Here is a 19,225-nt window from a genome sequence, read left to right on the forward strand (position 1 = left end):
AAAGACTTGAAATCATGTGCTGGTTTTGGCTGGGATAGAGTTAATTTTCTTCATAGTAGCTAGTAGGAGGCATTGTTTTGGATCTGTGCTGAAAAGAGTGTTGGTAACACAGGGATGTTTTTGTTACTGCTGAGCAGTGCTTACATAGAGTCAAGGCCTTTTCTGATTCTCACACCACCCCACCGGCGAGCAGGCTGGGGGTGCACAAGAAGCTGGGACGGGACACAGCCAGGACAGCTGACCCAAACTGACCAAAAGGATATCCCACACCATATGATATCATGCTCAGTATATAAAGCTGGGGGAAGAAGGAGGAAAGGGGGGACATTCGGAGTGATGGCGTTTGTCTTCCCAAGTAACTGTTGCGCGTGATGGAGACCTACTTTCCTGGAGATGGCTGAACACCTGCCTGCCCATGGGAAGCAGTAAATGAATTCCTGGGTTTGCTTTGCTTGTGCGCGCGGCTTTTGCTTTCCCTATTAAACTGCCTTTATCTCAACCCACAAGTTTTCTCACTTTTACTCTTCTGATTCTCTCCCTCATCCCACCATGGGAGGGGGAAGAGAGCAGGTGGCTGTGCGGTGCTTGGTTGCTGGCTGGGGACAAACCACAACAAATTCTAATATATTTATGCATTTTTGCAGATACCCTGTCTGATCTGTATAGAATAGGCATTCTGTGCTCCTTTGCCATCTCTCTGACCTTTCACTTGTTCAGCCTTACTTGATAAGAAGACATTTGTTTAATGTTCACCTCTGTGAATGACACAAAGTGCAGGGGAGCAATGAACAGCATCTTTTACCCCTGACATACTTAGCGAGAATACTAATGCAAGAATTATCTCAGTAGGACATAGAGGGTCAATTACACAGGTTGAAAAGACTTTGCTGAGCTTATATTCCCATTTAACTTTCCTTTCTTGAATACCATTGCTTCATGGAGTTTGTTCCTGTTGTTTTAAATGCATGCTTTAAAGTGGTTCTGTTTTGTAGCAATTGGTATTGTTGGACACCATCACACCCAAGGACTTTCAGACTTGTTTGTTTGACTTTTTTATATATACTCATTAAATAGAAGCTATAAAGCAAGATAGGGTGAGTGACTCATTTCACTGAGAGACAGCACATGCATGTTCTCTATCACCATATGATGGAATAAAAAAATTCAGGCTAACAAAGGCAAAAACCCAGAAGCAGAAGACCTAGCTAACACTCATTCTGTCTGGCAGACATGAAAAATAACCAAAATCCCTCTCCAGAATCCAAAGCAATTAAATTTGACTAGAATCCTCAAAAATGAGACAAATCCAATGCAAGCTGAAAATGATTTAAAAGCCAAAGGACAAAACCCAATAGTCCCCACTGGCCACACTATTGCCTATATATAACCATTAAGGAAAGCCTTCAGAAACCCAAAGTCAGGAACTTTTCTGCTGCATGTAGCATGACCAGCAGCCCCCTTTATTGTTAAACTGGTTGATGAGATCCATTAAGAGATCAGCTTTTCTGTTATTTATAATTTTGTCAAAATATTTGAGCTAAAATCTCCTCTGCTGGAGGTGGAATATATATAAAATGTTCCAGGTAAAAATAGTTCTGCTATTTTCAGGAATCAAGCTATAAGAAAATATGTTGTTTTCTCATGTTCTTTTTGAGAAGTTCTGTGTTGTGTTTTGGGGAGGATACTGTATCTTAGGCAGAGGAGTCACCTCCTACATAGGAGTGGTGTCTGCCACCTGACATTTCATTCGTACTTGGCAAGCTTGCAGGCCTTTGAAAGATTGCTGTTTGCCCCAACCTGGGGAAGTCAGGTGCCTCTGTGAGGATGCCAACTGTAGAAGCATGCCCTGGGGACACCTGTACAAGGATGGTGAACATACCTCCCAGAGGTCTCCTCTGTTACCAGGCACTGGTGTCCAGGGAGCACCACCCTAGGTTCTTTTGCTGATGCTCCCACACCCTGGGTGCTGTTAGCAAGAGTGCAGCCAGCAAGTGGAAAGAAATGATTACTGCTCTTTATTCAGCACCTGTGCAGAACTGGGTCCACAAGTACAGGAGAGAGATCAACAAACTGTGGACGGTCCCACAGACGATCACTGAGGCAGCTGTAGCAGGTGGTCAGTGAGGAGAGGCTGAGGGAGCCGAGTCTGTTGAGTCTGGGGAAGAAGAGGTCGAGGGAGACCTAACTGCTGTCTTCCACTACCTAAAGGGAGGGTACGGAGAAGGTGGAGCCAGACTCTGCTCACAGTGGCCCTGAGAAAGCACATGAGGCAACAGCCATGACTTGCAACAAGGGAGATTCCTGCTGAGCATTAGGAAGAGCCTCTCCCCAGGGCATGTTTCAGCACTGGTGTGGGTGCCCCAAGAGGCTGAGAATATCCATCTTTGGAGGTGCTCAGAAGACACATGTATGAGGCCCTGAGCAACCTGAACCAGCTCAGGGTCCCAAGTGCATCCTCCCTGCTCCTGGGGCTTTGGCTGTGTGAGCTTGGGGCCAGGTCAGAGAGAGTGTGGCTGAAGGCTGCCCGTTCCCTCTGGTGACTTTGGGGAGAGTTTCCACAAGGCTCTGCTGGAGCCTCAGCCAGGGCTGACCCCCTGCCCCAGGAGCTGCTTTTAAGCTGGTACTCTTGCCCTTGGCTCCTGCCTGAGCAGCCTTGCCCATGCCTGACCATGGACTGTGTTGATCTAGACCCATTAAAAGACTTCCTGCCTTGACCCGAGGCCTGCCTTATCATGATGGACTTGTCTGGCAATTGCTGGACTGTGGCTCACCCTGATTATTGCCTCCAGAACTGATCCTGATGCTGACTTGACTTCTCATTTTGACCTTGGACCTGCCCATGGTGATGATCTGACGATCTGGATTCTCAGCTGAACTTGGCTACCATCATTGTACCTGCGTTGCTCACCTTGCGCAGGTGCTGTGGGATGGGAACCTTGCTGGGGAAGACCTTTCCTATGCCTGCCTTGTTACCATGCCTGGCTCTCAGCTGCCCTTCCTTTGGGGAGCAGCCAGCCCTTGCTGCCCACAACAACCTGCTGTGAGCAGGGAGTTGGGGTAGAAACCTCTGCAGGTCCCTTCCCACCCAAATCTTTCTGTGAGTCTCTGACAGTGCTCTAGCCAAGTTAAAAGGAAAGAAAAAGAATCAACTTCTCTGTGCAGGGAAGAAAACGGCAGTGAAAACATTGTGTTGATGCTTGGGTGCATGACATATTAGATCTGGGGAGGGGAGAAAGGACCAGAGGAACAGGGACAAGGAAAGGGGTCTAGGAAAGAGGAAGGTGGAGGAAGATGCAGAAATGGACAACAGTGCAGTTGTTCACTCCACTACCTCATAAATCCCAGAACAAAAGGGTAACATCAGACCCTAGCAGAAGGTATACCCACAGCTCTGTTTCCGCTCGAGTTGTACTGTGTCACAAATGATTCGCGTTCACATAATAGTCCTGAATTTTCAAAACAGAAATACCAACTGCCCTGCAAGCCCTTCTCCACCTCTCACTGTATCTCTTGGACACCGTTAAATGTCCTTCATCTGTAGTCATATTTCAAGGCTGGTCTGCTGGTGATGCACGGGCTGAGAAAGGGGACAGAGCTGGCCTATGTAGGGTGGCCTGTCACACAAGGATATCTCTCTGGAGAGGCTCATCATCTTCTACAGGTCTTCTTAAAGACCTGCTTCTACAATCACCTGTAGTAAAAGAGAGGGTCTTCAAGGGAGACTGGAAGGATGGATTTAAAACCCTGTGTCTTCAAAACTGTATTGTAACACAAAACCATGATGCATTGCAAATGCATTTATTCCCGCAGCAGTCATGAGGTAGGGACTTGGAATAAGATTCACTGCTAATTTAGAAGTCCAAGAACCAGGGCTTTACTCTGAACAGCATTTCTTGTCACTTTCCCTTACCATTCCTTTAACATTTTCCCCCAAATTACAATATACCATAATGCACCCGCTCTGGGATAGCCTGAGTGCTGCTAGAAGCCACAGAGAGGCTGTTTTGCCGTGCAGGTGGAAAGGCAACCCTTGGTCACTAGCAGGAGTGAGTAACTGGGGTTTCTGGCACTGCCCGTGTACAGCTGGGTCTCTCACTTCTGGGGAGATTTATAGGGCTTTCGCATACAGTGCAGGCTGAAAAAGCATGTACAAACAGTGCAAGCAAATATATTTCACTGCAGACTCATTCTGTGACATCATTTCTTTTTAACAGTGAAAATCTCTCAGTCCTGAAATCAATTACCCTATGGCCGAGTGACAAGAAAGTGCAAAAGCACTAATGCCAATGTGAGCTTCAGAAATGACAACAGTATTGGTATCCTCTTTTTTCTGGGGCCTTTATGAATGCTGGGTGTATTTTTCAGTGTGCTAGTGTTTCCCAAGCCATTTTGCTTTAAGTAAATGTATAGCCATTGTGCTGCGTGTGTGTGTGTACAGCTGCACAAGCACATTTGACATACCTCCTGAAGATTGTTTTGCTAAGGTCTGTGACTTACTACACAATTAGAAACCAATTTTCTGCAAGAGTACTAAACACCCAGCTATTCTCCTTGACCCCAACAAGGGTTGCTAAATGCTTCAACTCTTTTGTAAAATTAAGGCACTTATTTAGGTGTCCCAAGCTGGATTTAAGACTCAAATTGAAGCATCTAGTTAAAAAAACAACCCCAGTGTTTCCCTCAGTCTTTACCACTAAATTCAGTCTGTCAGCAGTGAGCACCACATCTGCGCTCTGATTAACACTAGGACTGCTTCACATTACAGTGCAGCCAGGAGCTTCTCAGGCAGGATGGACTTGCTATAGGAACCTGTGCAGACCAGACCTAGACACACTAGGTTTGTTTCAAGTCCTTGTTCCCCATTATGTTTCCTGTACCAAAAGAGTCAGGTGGGACCACATCACCAAGACACCTCTGTTTATTCAAAACAACCTATCATCCTTCAGGTTTGTATCATCATGTTCACCCACATACAGTCTGCTGTGCTCCCTCAAACAGTTCACTAAGTTACCCTGAGCTGTCTCCCTCAGTCTTGCTGTAATTATTGAATGGGTGACCCTGCAATGGTGTGACCTTTCTGTGGTTATATTTCCGAGTCCTCAATAGGGCTATTCAAAAATACTGCAGTAGGAAGTGGTGGCAAAGATTCATTGGGACGGATAAACTTTTCAGCGGGGAATTGTTTTACTTCTGAGACAGCATGGACTCGGGATGACTTATTCTCCACAACCTGATTCTTAAGCGTCCCTATGTCTGAGTCCCAGGCTTGTCCCCTCCGCATTTTCTTAAGGGTGTTACGGAAACCCTCAGTACTAAAGTAGTAGATCAGGGGGTCCAGCATGCAGTTCATGCTGGCCAACAGCATTGTTGTAATTAACACTTGGCGCACGGAGGCCTTTGTTTGTTCCTCTACCTTCATCACCTGGGCCTTTATCATCCCATAAACTGCCAGGGTAGTGTTGTAAGGCACAAAGCAGATGATAAAGATGACCAGATTGACAAAGAGGAGACGGACAGTCTTCTGCTGTCTCAGGGTCTTCGTTTGGCTGTCCTGGCAGAGCTCCTGAAAGATTCGAATTGAGCAGTATGTCACAGAGCTGAGAGGCAGGAGAAACCCCAAGATTTCAGCCAGGACAACTAGGGGGAAGAGGTTATGCTGCCATATGTCGTTACTAAAGCTTTCAAAGCACAGATAAGTGGTCTGGTTGTGTTCCTCACAGTGGTTTTGCTTGTGGACTATGGCAGTGGGGATAGAGCCCATGAAGATCACAACCCAGACAAACAGGCAAAGGAGCTTGGCCACCTTGGGGCGCCGCAGGTGCCGCCAGCGAAGCGGGTGGACAATGGCAACATAGCGATCCAGGTTGATGCACATGAGGAAGAGGCAGCTACCATACATATTGATCTGAAAGACAGAGCCAGAGACCTGACACAGGGTGTTACCAAAGGGCCAGTGATGGTTGGAATAGTAGTAGAGTCGCAGTGGCAGAGGGAGTGTGAAGGTGAGGTCACTTATGGCCAGGTTGAACATGTAGATCATCACTACAGACTTCAGGCGCAAGTAGCGGATGAATATCCAAAGGGCCATCATGTTCAGCATCAAACCTGTAATGAATATCAGGATGTAGCCAGGCAGGAGGAAGTGGTGGTTGAAGCTGTAATCCTTGCATGTCTGAGACACATTGGAAGCTGACATGCCCAGCGGGGATCGGGGAAGGGTCTCACTGAGATGGCTGAGCCGGCTGGTGGGCTAAGGAGGCACAAATAAAAGCACAGAGAGAAGTCATTCCCCTCTAAGAAGCTATGGGCAGGTCATTCTCCTCATCTGCGGCTGGGAGGCAGGTGGGCGTATCTCTCTCTTGACTGGTGCTGCTTTGGATTGCTGGTCAGTGGTCATCTGGCAGGGATGGTAGTGTAGTCAGCTTCTGCCTCTAGTTCAGCAATTCTTTCCAGTGGTTGTGGGGATGCTGATGCAATGGAGGGTCACTGCCAGTTGTCAAATGTCAGCACAGTTCCTGGTCAAAGTGGAAGTCCAAGATAGGAGAGTTTAAGTGAGGGGGAAATCTCTTGAAAAGTCAAAATCCCACCATGATGGCTTCTGCTGCAAGAACTCACAAAGAAATCAAAAGACTAAGAAAAATGGGCAGTAGAAAAGTGAGCAGTTACATGGCAGAAGAAGCCAGAGCACAGAGAAGGTAATTGTTGTACAGAATCATTTATCGCTCAGCCCCAGAAAATGCACGTTACTTTGATCACTGCTGAAATCACATATATACAAGAAAGGGGCAGCACAAGATCACATGGGGAAAGCAGTCAAGGCAGCTCGAGGAAAAAAAAAGACAGAAAGAAAAAGAAGAAAGCAAACATTTTGAGGGAAAAATGCTGACTGGAAGGAACTTAAAATAAAAACTGCATAGTATTGTTTTATATCGGAGAAACAGGACTTTGTACATACATTGCAGATAAAAAGAATTACACTAGTTAGACTTGACTCCACCCTAGCTCCTTTTCCTAGGTGAAACAACCCACATAAACCTGAGCCCCAGCTAGTTGGAGTTCCTTCTGTGGCTTACATTCATACCATTCCTTTGGTATTCTCTCTTGCATGAGACCAGTGGTGTCTATTTGGATTGGATGTCCTCAGATCATTTTCCTGCTTACAACACCATAAAGCATGAAGCAGCCCATGTCCCACAAACACAGAGCAGCACACCCAGGTAATGGAGCACACAGTAAAGCAGGAAGAGCCATGGGATTCATGTGGACAAACATACCTGTGACTCCGAAGTGGTGTCAGACTGGTAACCAATATAGATACTAATGGTAGCACTGCCCTGCCAAACATTGATCAACTGGATTGAGTCCAGTGGAAGGCCATCAAAAAGATCACGGGGCTGGAACACTTGTCCTGCAAGGAGATGTTAAGGGAACTGTGCTTGTTCAGCTGGAGAAGAGAAGGCTCCAGGGAATATAATAGCAGCCTCCCCATACCTGCAGGGTGGTTACTGGAAGAGGACAGTTAGCTGTTCACAGTGAAGCATGGCAGGGAGACAAAAGGCAATGGGCATAAATTGAAGCAACAGGTATTCAGACTGGATATAGGGAAAAATGTTTTCACTGTAAGGACAGTCAGGCATTGCAATGGATTTCCGCAAGTGGTTGTGGAGTCTCCATCCTTGGAGGTATTCAAGACCAGATTCTATAAAGTGCAGACTAAACTTCTCTGATCTGATAGCTGACCTATTTTGAGTAGGAGGTTGGACTAGAGACTGCCTTAATTATTCTATGATCCTAAAACTGGATGGTTGGTAGATATGATGGAATTCCCCATAGCTGCTTGCAGGGGTTAGATAGGGACTCCTTCACAGAGCCCAGGTAGAGTGTGATTTACCTCAAAAGGAAAGTAGAATTTTCTGTCTAAAGGAAATTTTTAACTAAGTTTGGTATTACTGTAAGAGGAAGCTACTCAGCAACTTGACAGGCTTGACAGGCATGTCAGACCTTCTGGATGGCGTTTGTGGGGTGATGCACAGATCTAGAGGGAGGATCTATTAAAGACAGAAGAAGTGTGTGCTGACCTCATAGGTACAAAAAGATTAATTCTGTCAATATGCTAAACAATGAAAGTGGAAGTCTAATATGGGCGAGTAGACAGCTATCAATTTGCCCTTCCTTTTGTGTTGTTGAGCAATTTTCTTAGAGGAACTTCTGCTGGTTTGTCAAGCTACATCTGAGTGGCTTTCACCCTTCTTTGGCAATGCTGGATGAAAATTTTGTGCGAAGACTTGCATAAGTTTAAAATATAATAACAAAATATATAAAAATAATAATATAATAATCCAGCAAGACAAGGCAAATGTGCAAGCATGTTGTGAAATGATGAGATGCTTCAAAAAATCTCAAGGAGGTATGCCAGCTTTTTCCAGAGCCAAAACCTTGCAATGACTGCAGTCTGAACAGAGTGGTGAGACCTTCGTCTTGACCAAGACAAAGAGAGTGAGACTGAGGCTCTGTGAGAGACCATGACCTGCTCTAACATGTGTCCCCAGACCAGCCAGCTGTCAGGTGAAGGTGACTTGTCTCCACAGACAAGCTTTTTTAATCAAGAGGTATTCAATAAACACCTCTAGGGAATATAATATGTAAGCACAGTTTGTACTGTGTGAGATAAGTGGTCTATCTACAACTAGTAGTCTGTCTCAAATCATGGATGGTGAAGGTATAATGTAAGAACAGTGCAATCATGTAGTTATGCTCCCTCGAGTTCTCTTCCTGCTTCCAGCATATTGCAGGCCAGGGATTTCCTGACCCAGAGGTGACCTATTTGTATTCAGTAGTCCTCAGGGAATTCTTCCATTATTTTTTTCCGGTTGCTTTTTGAGTCCATGTAAAATTTGCCATCAAAAACATCCAGTGCCAGGAGTGGCAAGGAGTTCCACAGCTTAACTGCATCTCAGGTTAAGAACCACTTCCTTGTACTCATTTTTGAATCACCACTTGCTAGATTCAGTTCCTAGTTCTAGTACTGGAAGAGACAGTAGAAAAATCTTCCCTATTCACCTTCTTATCCCTCATGATTTTAGAAACAACTACCACGTTTCCCCTCAGTAACTTTTTTTTTTTAGGCTAAAGGGTCATTATCTTCATAGTTGTTCCTCATAGAGGAGCCATTCTGTTCTTGTTGCCCTTCTCAGAACCTTTCTAATTCTGCTATAGCTTTTGTGACCTCTGTGGTGGGGTGCTCAAAACATACACAATGTTGATGATGTGAATACACTGAGCTGAGTAGGCGCAGATCTCATTTGATAGGGATAATGGTCAGTTCAGATTGGTTTTTCTCTTCACTTAACTAGATGAAATTTCAGCTGTTATTTTAAGGCCAGTCACTCACACTGCAGTTCTTTGCAGCCAACCTTCTTCTTTTCTAACTTGAATAATTTTATGTCTCCAGCAGATCTGTTATTTCATTATTCATCCCTCATGAATAAGTCAAACTATCCAAGCCCCAGCACTGGTGTCTTAGAACTCCGCTGAGAAAACTGACCATCTACTCTTACTCTCTGTCCTGTCTTTTAGGCACTTTTTTCCAAGGTAGAAACCTTGTTTTCTAAATTTCTTTAAGCACCATTGGTGAGAGCCCTTTGGAAAGCCTTTTGGAAATCCACATGGGCCACTCTTCACATGCTTGTTGACTCCTCCAAAGAACGACTGTGAGGCGCAACATGCCTTTATAAAAGCCATGACGTCTCTTCCCCAGTAATTAGATGTGACTGCATGCCAATTGATTTTTTCCTTTATTATAACTTCTACTAATTTGTTCACCACAGACATCAAGCTCCCTGGTCTGAAACTCCCCAAGAGACCTTTTCTCAAATTGTGTCTGCTAGTGAGCCTTTAAAAGCAATGTTAAGCAAATGTTTCTATACCACAGTTAGTCAGGACCTTCACCCTTCAGTTTTTTTCAGATCTCTGGGGTAGAAGCCATGTAGTTTCAGACACTGCTCAGTTCATATTGCTGCTCCATAACCATTCCCACCACCATTTTGATCAGAGACAGTCCTTTGATGAATTTGCCTGTAAAGAGAGTTTCTGCCATGGAAGTCTCACAGGCTTTCCTGCCATGAACACCAGTGCAAGAAATCTGTTTAGTTTTTGCCCACCATCACCTTTTCTTTTTTTTCTGAGTGGTCTTTCCTTACATACTAGCCCTACATTCTTTGAGACACCAAAGAGCAGAATTCTAAACTGGCAGCAAAGCTCACTGAGAGTGAAAAATAGATTGGGTTCTTTTGAGGGGATTTTTTTTTTTGTGGGTGGAAACACAGAAGCAAGAATCCACTAATGGTGGTGTTATTGAAGTTAAGCTGACAGTCTCAGATTTGACATAACAGATAGTGTAATCAAGGTCTCAGAGACCTGAAACGAAATGCATACATGCACAGTCTTTGGAAAGATGAAGCTGTGGGAATGGAGCATTTCTCTGCAGAGCTCTGGAGGTACTGTTTTGACTGTCCCTCACTGAAGAAGAAAGCTATGGGTAAAGCAGGTTGGTAGTGGGAAGACAGAAGAGCTGAAATTGGTTGCATTGTTCTTCCTTGTTGGTTAATGTCTGAGAGCCACAGGCCATATTCTTTGTGGCTGTCTCTAGAAGAACCTCAAGTCCTCACTGCTCTACAGGAAAGCTGCTGAGAGGTCTTCAAGTCATCAGCTGTGCAAAGAGGCAACAGTACCACAGCTCAATCATCCTCCACCTCACAATGACATGCTATCTTGAAACCCTGAAGGAACTTTCTGTTTGGTAACTGACCGTACATGACCCAGGAAGTGGAGGAAGCATATTTTTACCTCTCAGTGAAGATCAATGTGAGCCTCTGAAGACCATCTACCCAGACCATGGCTTTTCTCCAGCAGGGACAGAAAAGAACTCAGACCACACGTACTACCTAGGCAGATATTTCTTCCTGTTTTCAGTTGGAAAATTAATTTGTTGCTAGTATTCTTGCTTTGGGAGGGGGGACAGAGGGAATGACATATGTACATGTGTGCCTGTACACACACACACACACACTATGAGCAACTGCTGCAAGGGAGGAGGAGCTGCACAAACTAAAAGGAAGGGAAAACACCGGTGAGTGAGCAAGAGGTGCTGGTAAAGGTGTAAGGTGGGAGCAATGTTGACTGCTGTCGCTGTGTGAGAAGAGAGGAGAATATGGTACTGGAGGATGGGCAGACAACCACAAAAAACAGTTGAAAAGAATACACTGTCCTCCTCTCCCCCACACCCCTCCTGTGACCACCCCACTTGGATGACAGCCACATACCTCCCCCATGTGCTTGGGAGCTGCCCAGGGCCCTGGCTGGAGTGCAGTGCTGGACTGAGATGAGCCAGAGGTTGGGTCCAGGGTAGGCACCTCTTTCCAGAGGCAGCAAAACAGCTGGCAGTCAAGGCGTCCCCAAAGGACATGCAAAGCCATGGAGATTTTGAGTTTTTTCTTTTTTGGGGTAGGAAACCCTAGCTGTACTTGCATACAGGGACTGGAACAGACAAGTGTGCCCTGATATGAGATATATGTCTGGCATCTCACTGCCTGGTCCTGGGTATCTTCTCTCTTGACACTGTCTCACTGATAGCCACTGACTTCCTAGCACTGCAAAAATTATGAAGGAGCGCAGCATGGTGGGACACAAGGTTATGCATGGGGCTGAGAAATGAGGTGGAAAAAGACAGCTAGAAAAACCTTGCCAAGCATGCTGCACGGTGTTTCCAAGACTGACTTGTCACTTAAACCCGGGAGCACTTTGGGGCTGTTCTGGGGATGCAGACAGAGAGTGTGGCATTGCAGTGCAAAGCAGTGCATCTGGAAATACAAACTGCACAAGCTCGCTTCGTAAATCTGAAACCAAGAGGAAGAAACGAAGAGTGCACCAGACCTCAAAAAATCTACCCAACTTTGCTTTAGAAATTGAAGATGTATTTTTTCATAAATGTGGACACTTTTTACCTGCCGTAGGTGACATTTAAGCCCCACTTTTCACCTTTTTTCTAACCAAAAATTTAGATTATTGTGATGGTTAGAACCATGAAGACATTCAAGACTAAGGAAGGCTTGTTTTTAATGAGATATGCATGACATCAAAGCTGATACCTCCGTATTTAACTCTCAAGATCTGATTGCACTGCTACTGCCTACTTCCTAGAGGTGTCACTCCCTTCATCTCCTGAGGGCCCCATGGAAGAGGACTTCCGTTGTGGGCACCTTGGAAAATAAGCTCTGCCAGCTGCCTGTGCTTTTAGTATCACAGGATCCCAAAGAAAGCCTCCATTTGAATAAATACTGAGATTTGCCTTGTACCTCTAGGTTCACTAGGCAACTGGAGAGACGTAGTGGGTTCCCCAGTGCCCTGTGGTCAGGTTTGGCAGCACATGCACAGCAGCTGGTGGGGACCAGTGCCCAGTGTTCCTAGACCGTCCAGCTCTCTAGATGTTTCTATCTCGCTTACCTCTCTGCTGGTGAAGAGCCAAGGGTGCACGTGGGCTTGCTGGCTAGCGATCACTGTCATTGCAGAGGTCTCAATCCAGGCACCAAAACTGCAAGCAGCTGGAATCAAAACAGAGCCAGGTGGCCTCTTTGGCTACTTGCTTATCCAAAACACAGCTGTCTGCTACCACACCATCGCTGGTTCTATGTTTGTTATGCTGCAGTTCATTTCTCCTCCTTTCTCACTTCCGGATGCACTTCTGGCTGGCCGCAAAGCATGAACTTTGCTATCCAAAGCTGATAAGCTAAAACACATCCTGTGAAAGCAAATGTAACCATGAAAGAAGCAACACCCAGGTGTCATTGCAACTGAGGAGACCTGCCCTGTGTCATAGTGCCAAATACTCGCTCATCTTTGCTCTCATACTAACTTAGCCACTCCCAGGACTGACAGATGAAGATTAAAAACATCACTCGCCCCAAGATATTGCCAAAGAGGAGGTAGAAGTGAAATATGGGAAGTGAGAGCAAAGCTGATTTAATCACTAGCCAGCACCAAGGCTCAGAGTCCTGTCAACCCCATGGGCTTGGGCACTTTGGGGATGAGCTCCTGCCCAGGAACCCAGCTGTGCACCGCTGGCATGTGTCAGTGCCTGTGGCAGGCAAAGGCATGTTTGCCGCAGATGTCAGTCCCTGTCATTCAAGGCTACAGGAGGCGCAGTGCTAAGGAAGTGCAAGGGCTGATTTAGCAGGACATCTGCGACCTAGCACTGCCAGGTGTAGACGGGAAGGGATCTGCCCTTCTGCAGAGCCCATCTGGAACTCTGCTGTTTCAAGTCCTATTTCTGCTTTACCAGTCCCAGCACACCTGGAAGAAGACACTGGTCATGGGGATAGTCCTAATGCTCCCCCAGGAGCTGCTGCACTTAGAAGAAGGTGGGCTCCTTTCTCTACAGCCCCTGCCCGGCTCCTCTGCCTGCTGGCTGTTGCTGCTGGTGTTTGACTTTCTCACTCCCTGCGTCCCTTGTTCTGCATCACTGCCTCCTCATTCAGGGAGTGACATGCCAAGGGATATATGTTCCTGCTGCTCATAAATCCTTGGAGGGTACAATAGCACCCGAACCACTGATCTCACCCTGCTCCATTTTAGTCCCTCTCTTTTTTAACCAGACCCCCTTCTCAATTCCTAGCTGCTGGGATCTTTGTTCTCACAGCTTTTTGCGTCTCTTCTGTTCCTGTCAAGACACTGGTACCAGTAAAGGTGTGCAGATATACTGGGGAGTGAGTTCTTTCTCCCTTTGCAAAAGGAATCTCTGACACTCTTTGTGGGAACTTTCCCTTCCCCTGCAGCCCTCCCCACCCCACCCCCCGTCCCCAGCCCCCCTCCCATGTGCATGCACCTGGCTGAGCCTGGCAGTCCTGGCTTTACTGTGTGTTAGAAGAGGAGGACGTGGTGGCACTTAGCCTAGCCTGCGAGCCCACCCTGCCCCACATCATCCCTCACTCAGCCAGGTTCACTCACCTCACCAGGTCTCAGTGCATCAGCCCACAAACTCCATCTCCCCCCCAGGTGGGCTCACACCTTTGCCCCTTGCTGTCTCCTGGAGGCTCAGCTTGTGGGGAAGAGCAGCACAACCCCTGGCATTTCGTCACTGCTGTCTGAGTCGACAGCAGGTAAGACCAGATTACTGGGGTGTGTATCGGAGGCTACACCCTGATGCTGCAGATCCCAACATGCCTGCCACCCCAGAGTGCTGACTCCAGAAAACAGGAGCAAGGACCCAACAGAATGAGGGACACAGGGAGCTGGGAAGGCAAGGAGAGAGATGGAAAGCATGCTGCAACAGAGGGGCTGCTCAGTTTTGAAAGGATGACTGATAAACCCCAGTGCTCTTCAGACCTCTTTGTGCAGGGAAATGTGGAAGAGCATATCAAAGGGGTTAACCTACATGTGGGGCTATAGTGGAAGAACCATAGCAGTGTCAGAGCAGCTGTGTTTCACTTTCTGAATGATTCAGGCAGGAAAAGCAGAAGTCTCTGGGCTGCATGAGGAGTTTCAACTTCCAGGGTGGTCGGGACAGTTGGCACTTCACAGGCCTGCTGGAGGAATGGCAGGCTTTTCTCCCAGGAAATTTCAGCTCCCTGGTCACAGAACTCACATTTTTCTAGACTCTGAGGGGGTCTGAGGAAAGGGCTACCCACTGAGAAGAGGGGTACCTACTCCATTATGCCTGCTTAGGAGAAGGGCAAGGACCATCTCTCTTGCCATGGGGAAGAAAATGATAGGGGTGAAGGGAGAGCTGCCAGGGAAAGAGTTAAGAGAGCCAGGGAGCAGCTGGGCTGTGTCTATTTGCCGTAGCTATGTGGACTGCAGGGTAGAAAAAAAGAATCTCCAGCGTGGAGGAGGCAGATGACGGAGGGTCCTCAAGGACGGCGGCTGAGGATGAAAGAGGCAGCAAGGCTTCCCCTCTCTGCTCCCACGACCTGTCACTGCAAGGAAACTCTCTAGCTCCCCAAAGGGCTTGGTGACACAGCGATGTTAAGCGGGAAGGTCTAGCCACAGCTGCTTGGTGCTGCCAGGTTTTTATTGCGTGGAAGGCTCTGTCTGCTGCTGACTGGGTCTTGGGCTGCTTCCTGCTGGTGAAGTGACTTGACTGCAGAGGAAGACAGACTCTGCTGATGGGATGGCAGAGGCTGGAGGTCTGACACTGATGTGAGCTCCCTCTGACAGATGCCCACCCCAGAGCCCTAGTTCAAGGCTTTCCCACGATGCTGCCCAAGCTGTAGGTAGGGAACAGCACCAGCGTGGATGCCCTTGCCAGGGCCAACCTGCCAGATTTCTGCGGGTCATCGTGTCTCCAATGCTGGCAGGCATACCAGGGCAGCCCATGGTCATTACCCAGGGCAGGGGCTACCTGTGCTTTGCAGTGCTGGGCTGGAGCTGCTGTGAGAGCGACTGTCAGGCAGAGGCAGTGGGAGGTCACAGAAGGGGTTTCAGGTGGCGGCTGCTACACCGTGGCTGAAGGTGGAGTTTTGCTGGGGACAGGATGGAGATGGTGTGGCTGTACATGGTGCTGGTCCCCGTGCAGCATGTCCTTGCCGTGACCTGGCTGTAAGTATGCTTTGCACTTCTACTGTGTGGATTGGAAAGTAATCTGGGGAGGTGCTGCCTCCCAAGAAAACAGGCAGATCTGTGAGAAAAGGGTGGAAGAAGGAACCTGGGGCAACCCAAAGGCAGCACATTAGGGGAGGTATCTCTGGGATCATGAAGGGAGAGGGATGGTGAAAGCTGAAGAGGTGCAGACCAGGAATGTCCAGCTCAACACAGACAAGAGGCAGCAATTCCCTTCCCTGCCCCATTTCTTCTCTAAAATAAGGCTACAGAGGACTAGTCCCCTGCAGACATGGTCCTGGCTCTAGCCCATCTGCAAATGAATCTCTCCCCTGCCTCACAGGTACCTGGCCAAGCAGCCTTCTCTGCGGGCAGTCCTCCAGGACCCCGGTGGCTGTGAGGGCCTGATGGGGCTGGTAGAAGAGCAGGTCCAAGTTTGCCAGCGGCAGGTGGAAGCCATGGATGCTGTGAAGCGAGGCGCAGAGCTGGCTGTTGAGGAGTGCCAGCACCAGTTCCACTCTCGCCGGTGGAACTGCTCCACCCTGCAGGGGCTGCAGGTCTTCGGCAAAGTCACCATCCAAGGTCAGCAAGGGGGAGGTGGCACAGGCATAGCTGGCATGGGGTTGCTTCAGTATGCCCACGGGGTCCCCTTAACACATCAGCCTTTCCTGAGCTAGTGTGCAAGTGTCACCCTGGGCCCAACCCCAGAGTGCCCAGTGCCTTCCTCCACATGCAACACAGATGTCAACAGAGAGCAAACTGAACCAAAATGCATGTGCTGTTACAAATATTAATATTCTGGCTAAACTTTTTCCTCATTCAGCCAGACTTGGCTTTTCAGTCCCATGTAGACCATTCTGCTGGGTACCAGCTCTGCAGACCGGTAGATCTTCTCCCCGATGCTGACACCAGCCCAGACCTTTGGAGTAGCAGCTCAAATCAATCCTTTCTGTTGAAGCTGCATTCCCTTTTTATTGCAGGGCAGGGAAAAAGGATCTGCCTATGCCCCCCAAACAGCATATAACAAATTTTGCATGCATTTGCATGGGAAGGGCCATAGAGGGAACTATGATCAGGCTCCCTCTGGCTTCTAGAGACAAGTTGGCAGGGTCCTCCCTGACAGACCCCTCTGCATGGGAGGCTCAGTGACTGGTGTCCCCTACCATTGCTACCCTTTCACTTCCTTTGGGGGCTGCTGACTTCTCTCCCTCAGTGGGACACCCAGCCCAGGAATTTAGGGTACCAAGGTGAGGGCGCTGAGCCAGAAGGACCCCACAGAGCCATGCCCTTTACTGGCTCCAGGCCTCAGGAACAGCAGCACTGGTTGAATATCCTGATAGTGATTTCTCCCAAGCAGTCTTCATCTGAATGCATCCTTCCTACATGCAGCCACAGCCTCTTTCCCCACCCTCATGTCCCGTCAGTGCCTCCCCACCCCGACAGACTGGTGCCATTTCTCTCCCCACTGCAGGCACACGGGAGTCTGCTTTCATCCATGCCATCTCTGCTGCCGGTGTTGCCTTTGCCGTGACTCGTGCCTGCAGCCGTGGGGAGCTGGAGAAGTGCGGCTGTGACAGCAAGATCCGAGGAGTCAGCCCCAAAGGTGAAGGAGAAAGCCAGTGGCAGGGAGGTGGTGGCAGAGGAGAAGATCCATGGGGGAGGCCCTCGCCAGGGGAGGAGACACCTGCCTTCTCCACAGCCCTCAGCCCTTTGGAAGCTACTCCCAGGGCTTCTCTTTCTTCATCTTATGGCTGCTTTCCCTCTGCAGGTTTCCAATGGTCAGGCTGCTCTGATAACCTGTCTTACGGGATTGCCTTTTCTCAAGCCTTCGTAGACAAGCCCGAGAGGAGACGTGGCATCTCCTCCAGCCGAGCGCTCATGAACCTTCACAACAATGAGGCTGGGAGGAAGGTAAGGGCAGAATCAAGGGCTGGGAAGCAAGCCCAGCTTCAGGGGCTTCTTCCTGGCTAGGTGGGGCTCAGTCCAGCCTCCTCACCCTGAGGAGCAGTTCAAGGAGCCATGAGTTCCCAGAGGGTGTCTGTGTCCTGGTGCCTTTCCTCAGCCTAGCACTGCACTGCTCACACTGAGCTGGTTTCTTGCCTGCACAGAGAGGGGTCCCAGCTTCCCCTAGCTGCCTCTGTGCAGAGTTCTTTTCCTCAGTAAGCCCAGCTGTGATTTACCCTGGCCTCTTCTGCAAAGGAAATTAATTTCCCCACTCTGCTATGAACAGCTTCCCTGCTCCTCCAGTCCCTCCTGAGCAAAGACACCATCCTCTGTAGGGGCTGCTGTCAGATCTGGTCTCTTGAGCATCCTCTGGCTCTGGGCAGATCTGTTCCCCTCCCCACAGCCCCATGGTCCCTGTCTTTTCCCCTGCCTCAGGGATTTCACTTACAGACCCAAGCCAGCCTGCTTCCAACGGAGTGGATCCCCCTCTGTTTCATATTGGCTTGGCTTAAAAAGGACTTTTTTGCTCCCTTCCCTTCCCTTCCCTTCCCTTCCCTTCCCTTCCCTTCCCTTCCCTTCCCTTCCCTTCCCTTCCCTTCCCTTCCCTTCCCTTCCCTTCCCTTCCCTTCCCTTCCCTTCCCTTCCCTTCCCTTCCCTGCCCTGCCCTGCCCTGCCCTGCCCTGCCCTTCCTTGCCCTGCCCTGCCCCTCCTTGCCCTGCCCTATCCTGCCCTCCAGACCCATGGGAGGTGTGCTGGGGAACAGTGGCTGCTGGGGGGCCACAGGTATGGGAGGTGTAGGGCAGGCTTTCCTGGGTCTGGCTGGCAGCTGCCTCCCACTCCCCAGGCTCTCCTGGCCCACATGAAGGTGGAGTGCAAGTGCCATGGTGTGTCGGGCTCCTGTGAGGTACGCACATGCTGGAAGGTCATGCCCCCCTTTCGCAAGGTGGGCAATGTCCTCAAGGAAAAGTTTGAGGGGGCGACAGAGGTTCACCCCAAGCGGGTCGGTTCCCGCAAGCTCCTAGTGCCCAAGAGCTCTCGCTTCAAGCCCTACACGGCTCATGACCTGGTCTACCTGTTGGCCAGCCCAGACTTCTGCAACTGGGATGCCCGGAGTGGGGTCTTTGGCACCTCTGGCCGTCAGTGCAACCGGACATCCCCAGCCATGGATGGCTGTGAGCTCCTGTGCTGCGGCAGGGGCTTCCAGACAGCCCAGGCAGAGGTGGTGGAGTGGTGCAGCTGCAAGTTTCGCTGGTGCTGCTCCGTCAAGTGCAAGCAGTGCCGGAACCTGGTGGAGGTGCACAGCTGCCGCTGAGGGAGAGCACGCCGGGGTGGCAGGAGGCTGCCAAGGGACTGCAAGGAAGCCAGGGAGAGGACAGCCTCGGGAGAGACATGGGGAAGCAGGGGAAGGTGTGGGGGAGATACACAGCCTGAGAGAGAGCAGAGGAGATGTGGGGTTTTGCTTCCCTGCCAGAGAGCAGCTCCTGGTTCCATGGGTCCCACCAGCTCCTGTGTGATTCCCACCCAGCACCCTCTCACCGGCCTCATTGGGCTTTTTTGTGGTTTGAATTATTTTTCTGGACAGAGGGTTGGAGGACACAGGCCAAATAAACCCTTAAACTTCAGAAATAAACCAGCTGCAATGGAAAGCAGTGTGTCGGCTCCTTACTCACATGCAGCATTTGGGACCTGG

General features: G+C 49.1%; 2 protein-coding genes across 9 annotated transcripts; one reads left to right on the plus strand and one right to left on the minus strand.

The window, feature by feature from the left end:
• Positions 1-4,900: 4,900 nt before the first annotated feature.
• LPAR5 (lysophosphatidic acid receptor 5) lies at positions 4,901-14,149 on the minus strand. Of its 8 annotated transcripts, XM_075108343.1 has the most exons (5): positions 14,002-14,148; positions 12,502-12,796; positions 7,275-7,408; positions 6,226-6,515; positions 4,901-6,105 (listed from the first exon to the last, which is right to left on the minus strand). In XM_075108343.1, exon 5 carries the CDS (start codon positions 6,098-6,100, stop codon positions 5,084-5,086), a length of 1,017 nt encoding a protein of 338 aa, XP_074964444.1. In that variant the 5' UTR covers positions 6,101-6,105; positions 6,226-6,515; positions 7,275-7,408; positions 12,502-12,796; positions 14,002-14,148; the 3' UTR covers positions 4,901-5,083. The 8 variants fall into 8 exon arrangements, with proteins under 8 accessions (XP_074964444.1, XP_074964410.1, XP_074964436.1 ...); XM_075108309.1 differs by having other exon boundaries at positions 4,901-6,515; positions 14,062-14,149; XM_075108335.1 differs by lacking the exon at positions 7,275-7,408.
• A 739-nt stretch (positions 14,150-14,888) lies between these two features.
• Positions 14,889-19,178, plus strand: LOC142063937 (protein Wnt-4-like). The gene is made up of 5 exons (XM_075108367.1): positions 14,889-15,591; positions 15,935-16,173; positions 17,063-17,194; positions 17,360-17,502; positions 18,380-19,178. Exons 1-5 carry the CDS (start codon positions 15,527-15,529, stop codon positions 18,845-18,847), a joined length of 1,047 nt encoding a protein of 348 aa, XP_074964468.1. The 5' UTR covers positions 14,889-15,526; the 3' UTR covers positions 18,848-19,178.
• Positions 19,179-19,225: the final 47 nt, after the last annotated feature.

Source organism: Phalacrocorax aristotelis, chromosome 1 (genome assembly GCF_949628215.1).
Source record: "Phalacrocorax aristotelis chromosome 1, bGulAri2.1, whole genome shotgun sequence".
In the NCBI taxonomy this organism is placed as follows: Eukaryota; Metazoa; Chordata; class Aves; order Suliformes; family Phalacrocoracidae; genus Phalacrocorax; species Phalacrocorax aristotelis.

What these genes read in the sequence shown, in the direction of transcription:
- LPAR5 (XM_075108309.1), bottom strand. Translation starts at nt 6,196, where the DNA reads ATGTCAGCTTCCAATGTGTCTCAGACATGCAAGGATTACAGCTTCAAC.
- LOC142063937 (XM_075108367.1), top strand. Translation starts at nt 15,527, where the DNA reads ATGGAGATGGTGTGGCTGTACATGGTGCTGGTCCCCGTGCAGCATGTC. An exon ending in GTCCTTGCCGTGACCTGGCT is followed by an intron (nt 15,592 to 15,934) that starts GTAAGTATGCTT and finishes CCTGCCTCACAG; the next exon opens with GTACCTGGCCAAGCAGCCTT. An exon ending in CGGCAAAGTCACCATCCAAG is followed by an intron (nt 16,174 to 17,062) that starts GTCAGCAAGGGG and finishes TCCCCACTGCAG; the next exon opens with GCACACGGGAGTCTGCTTTC.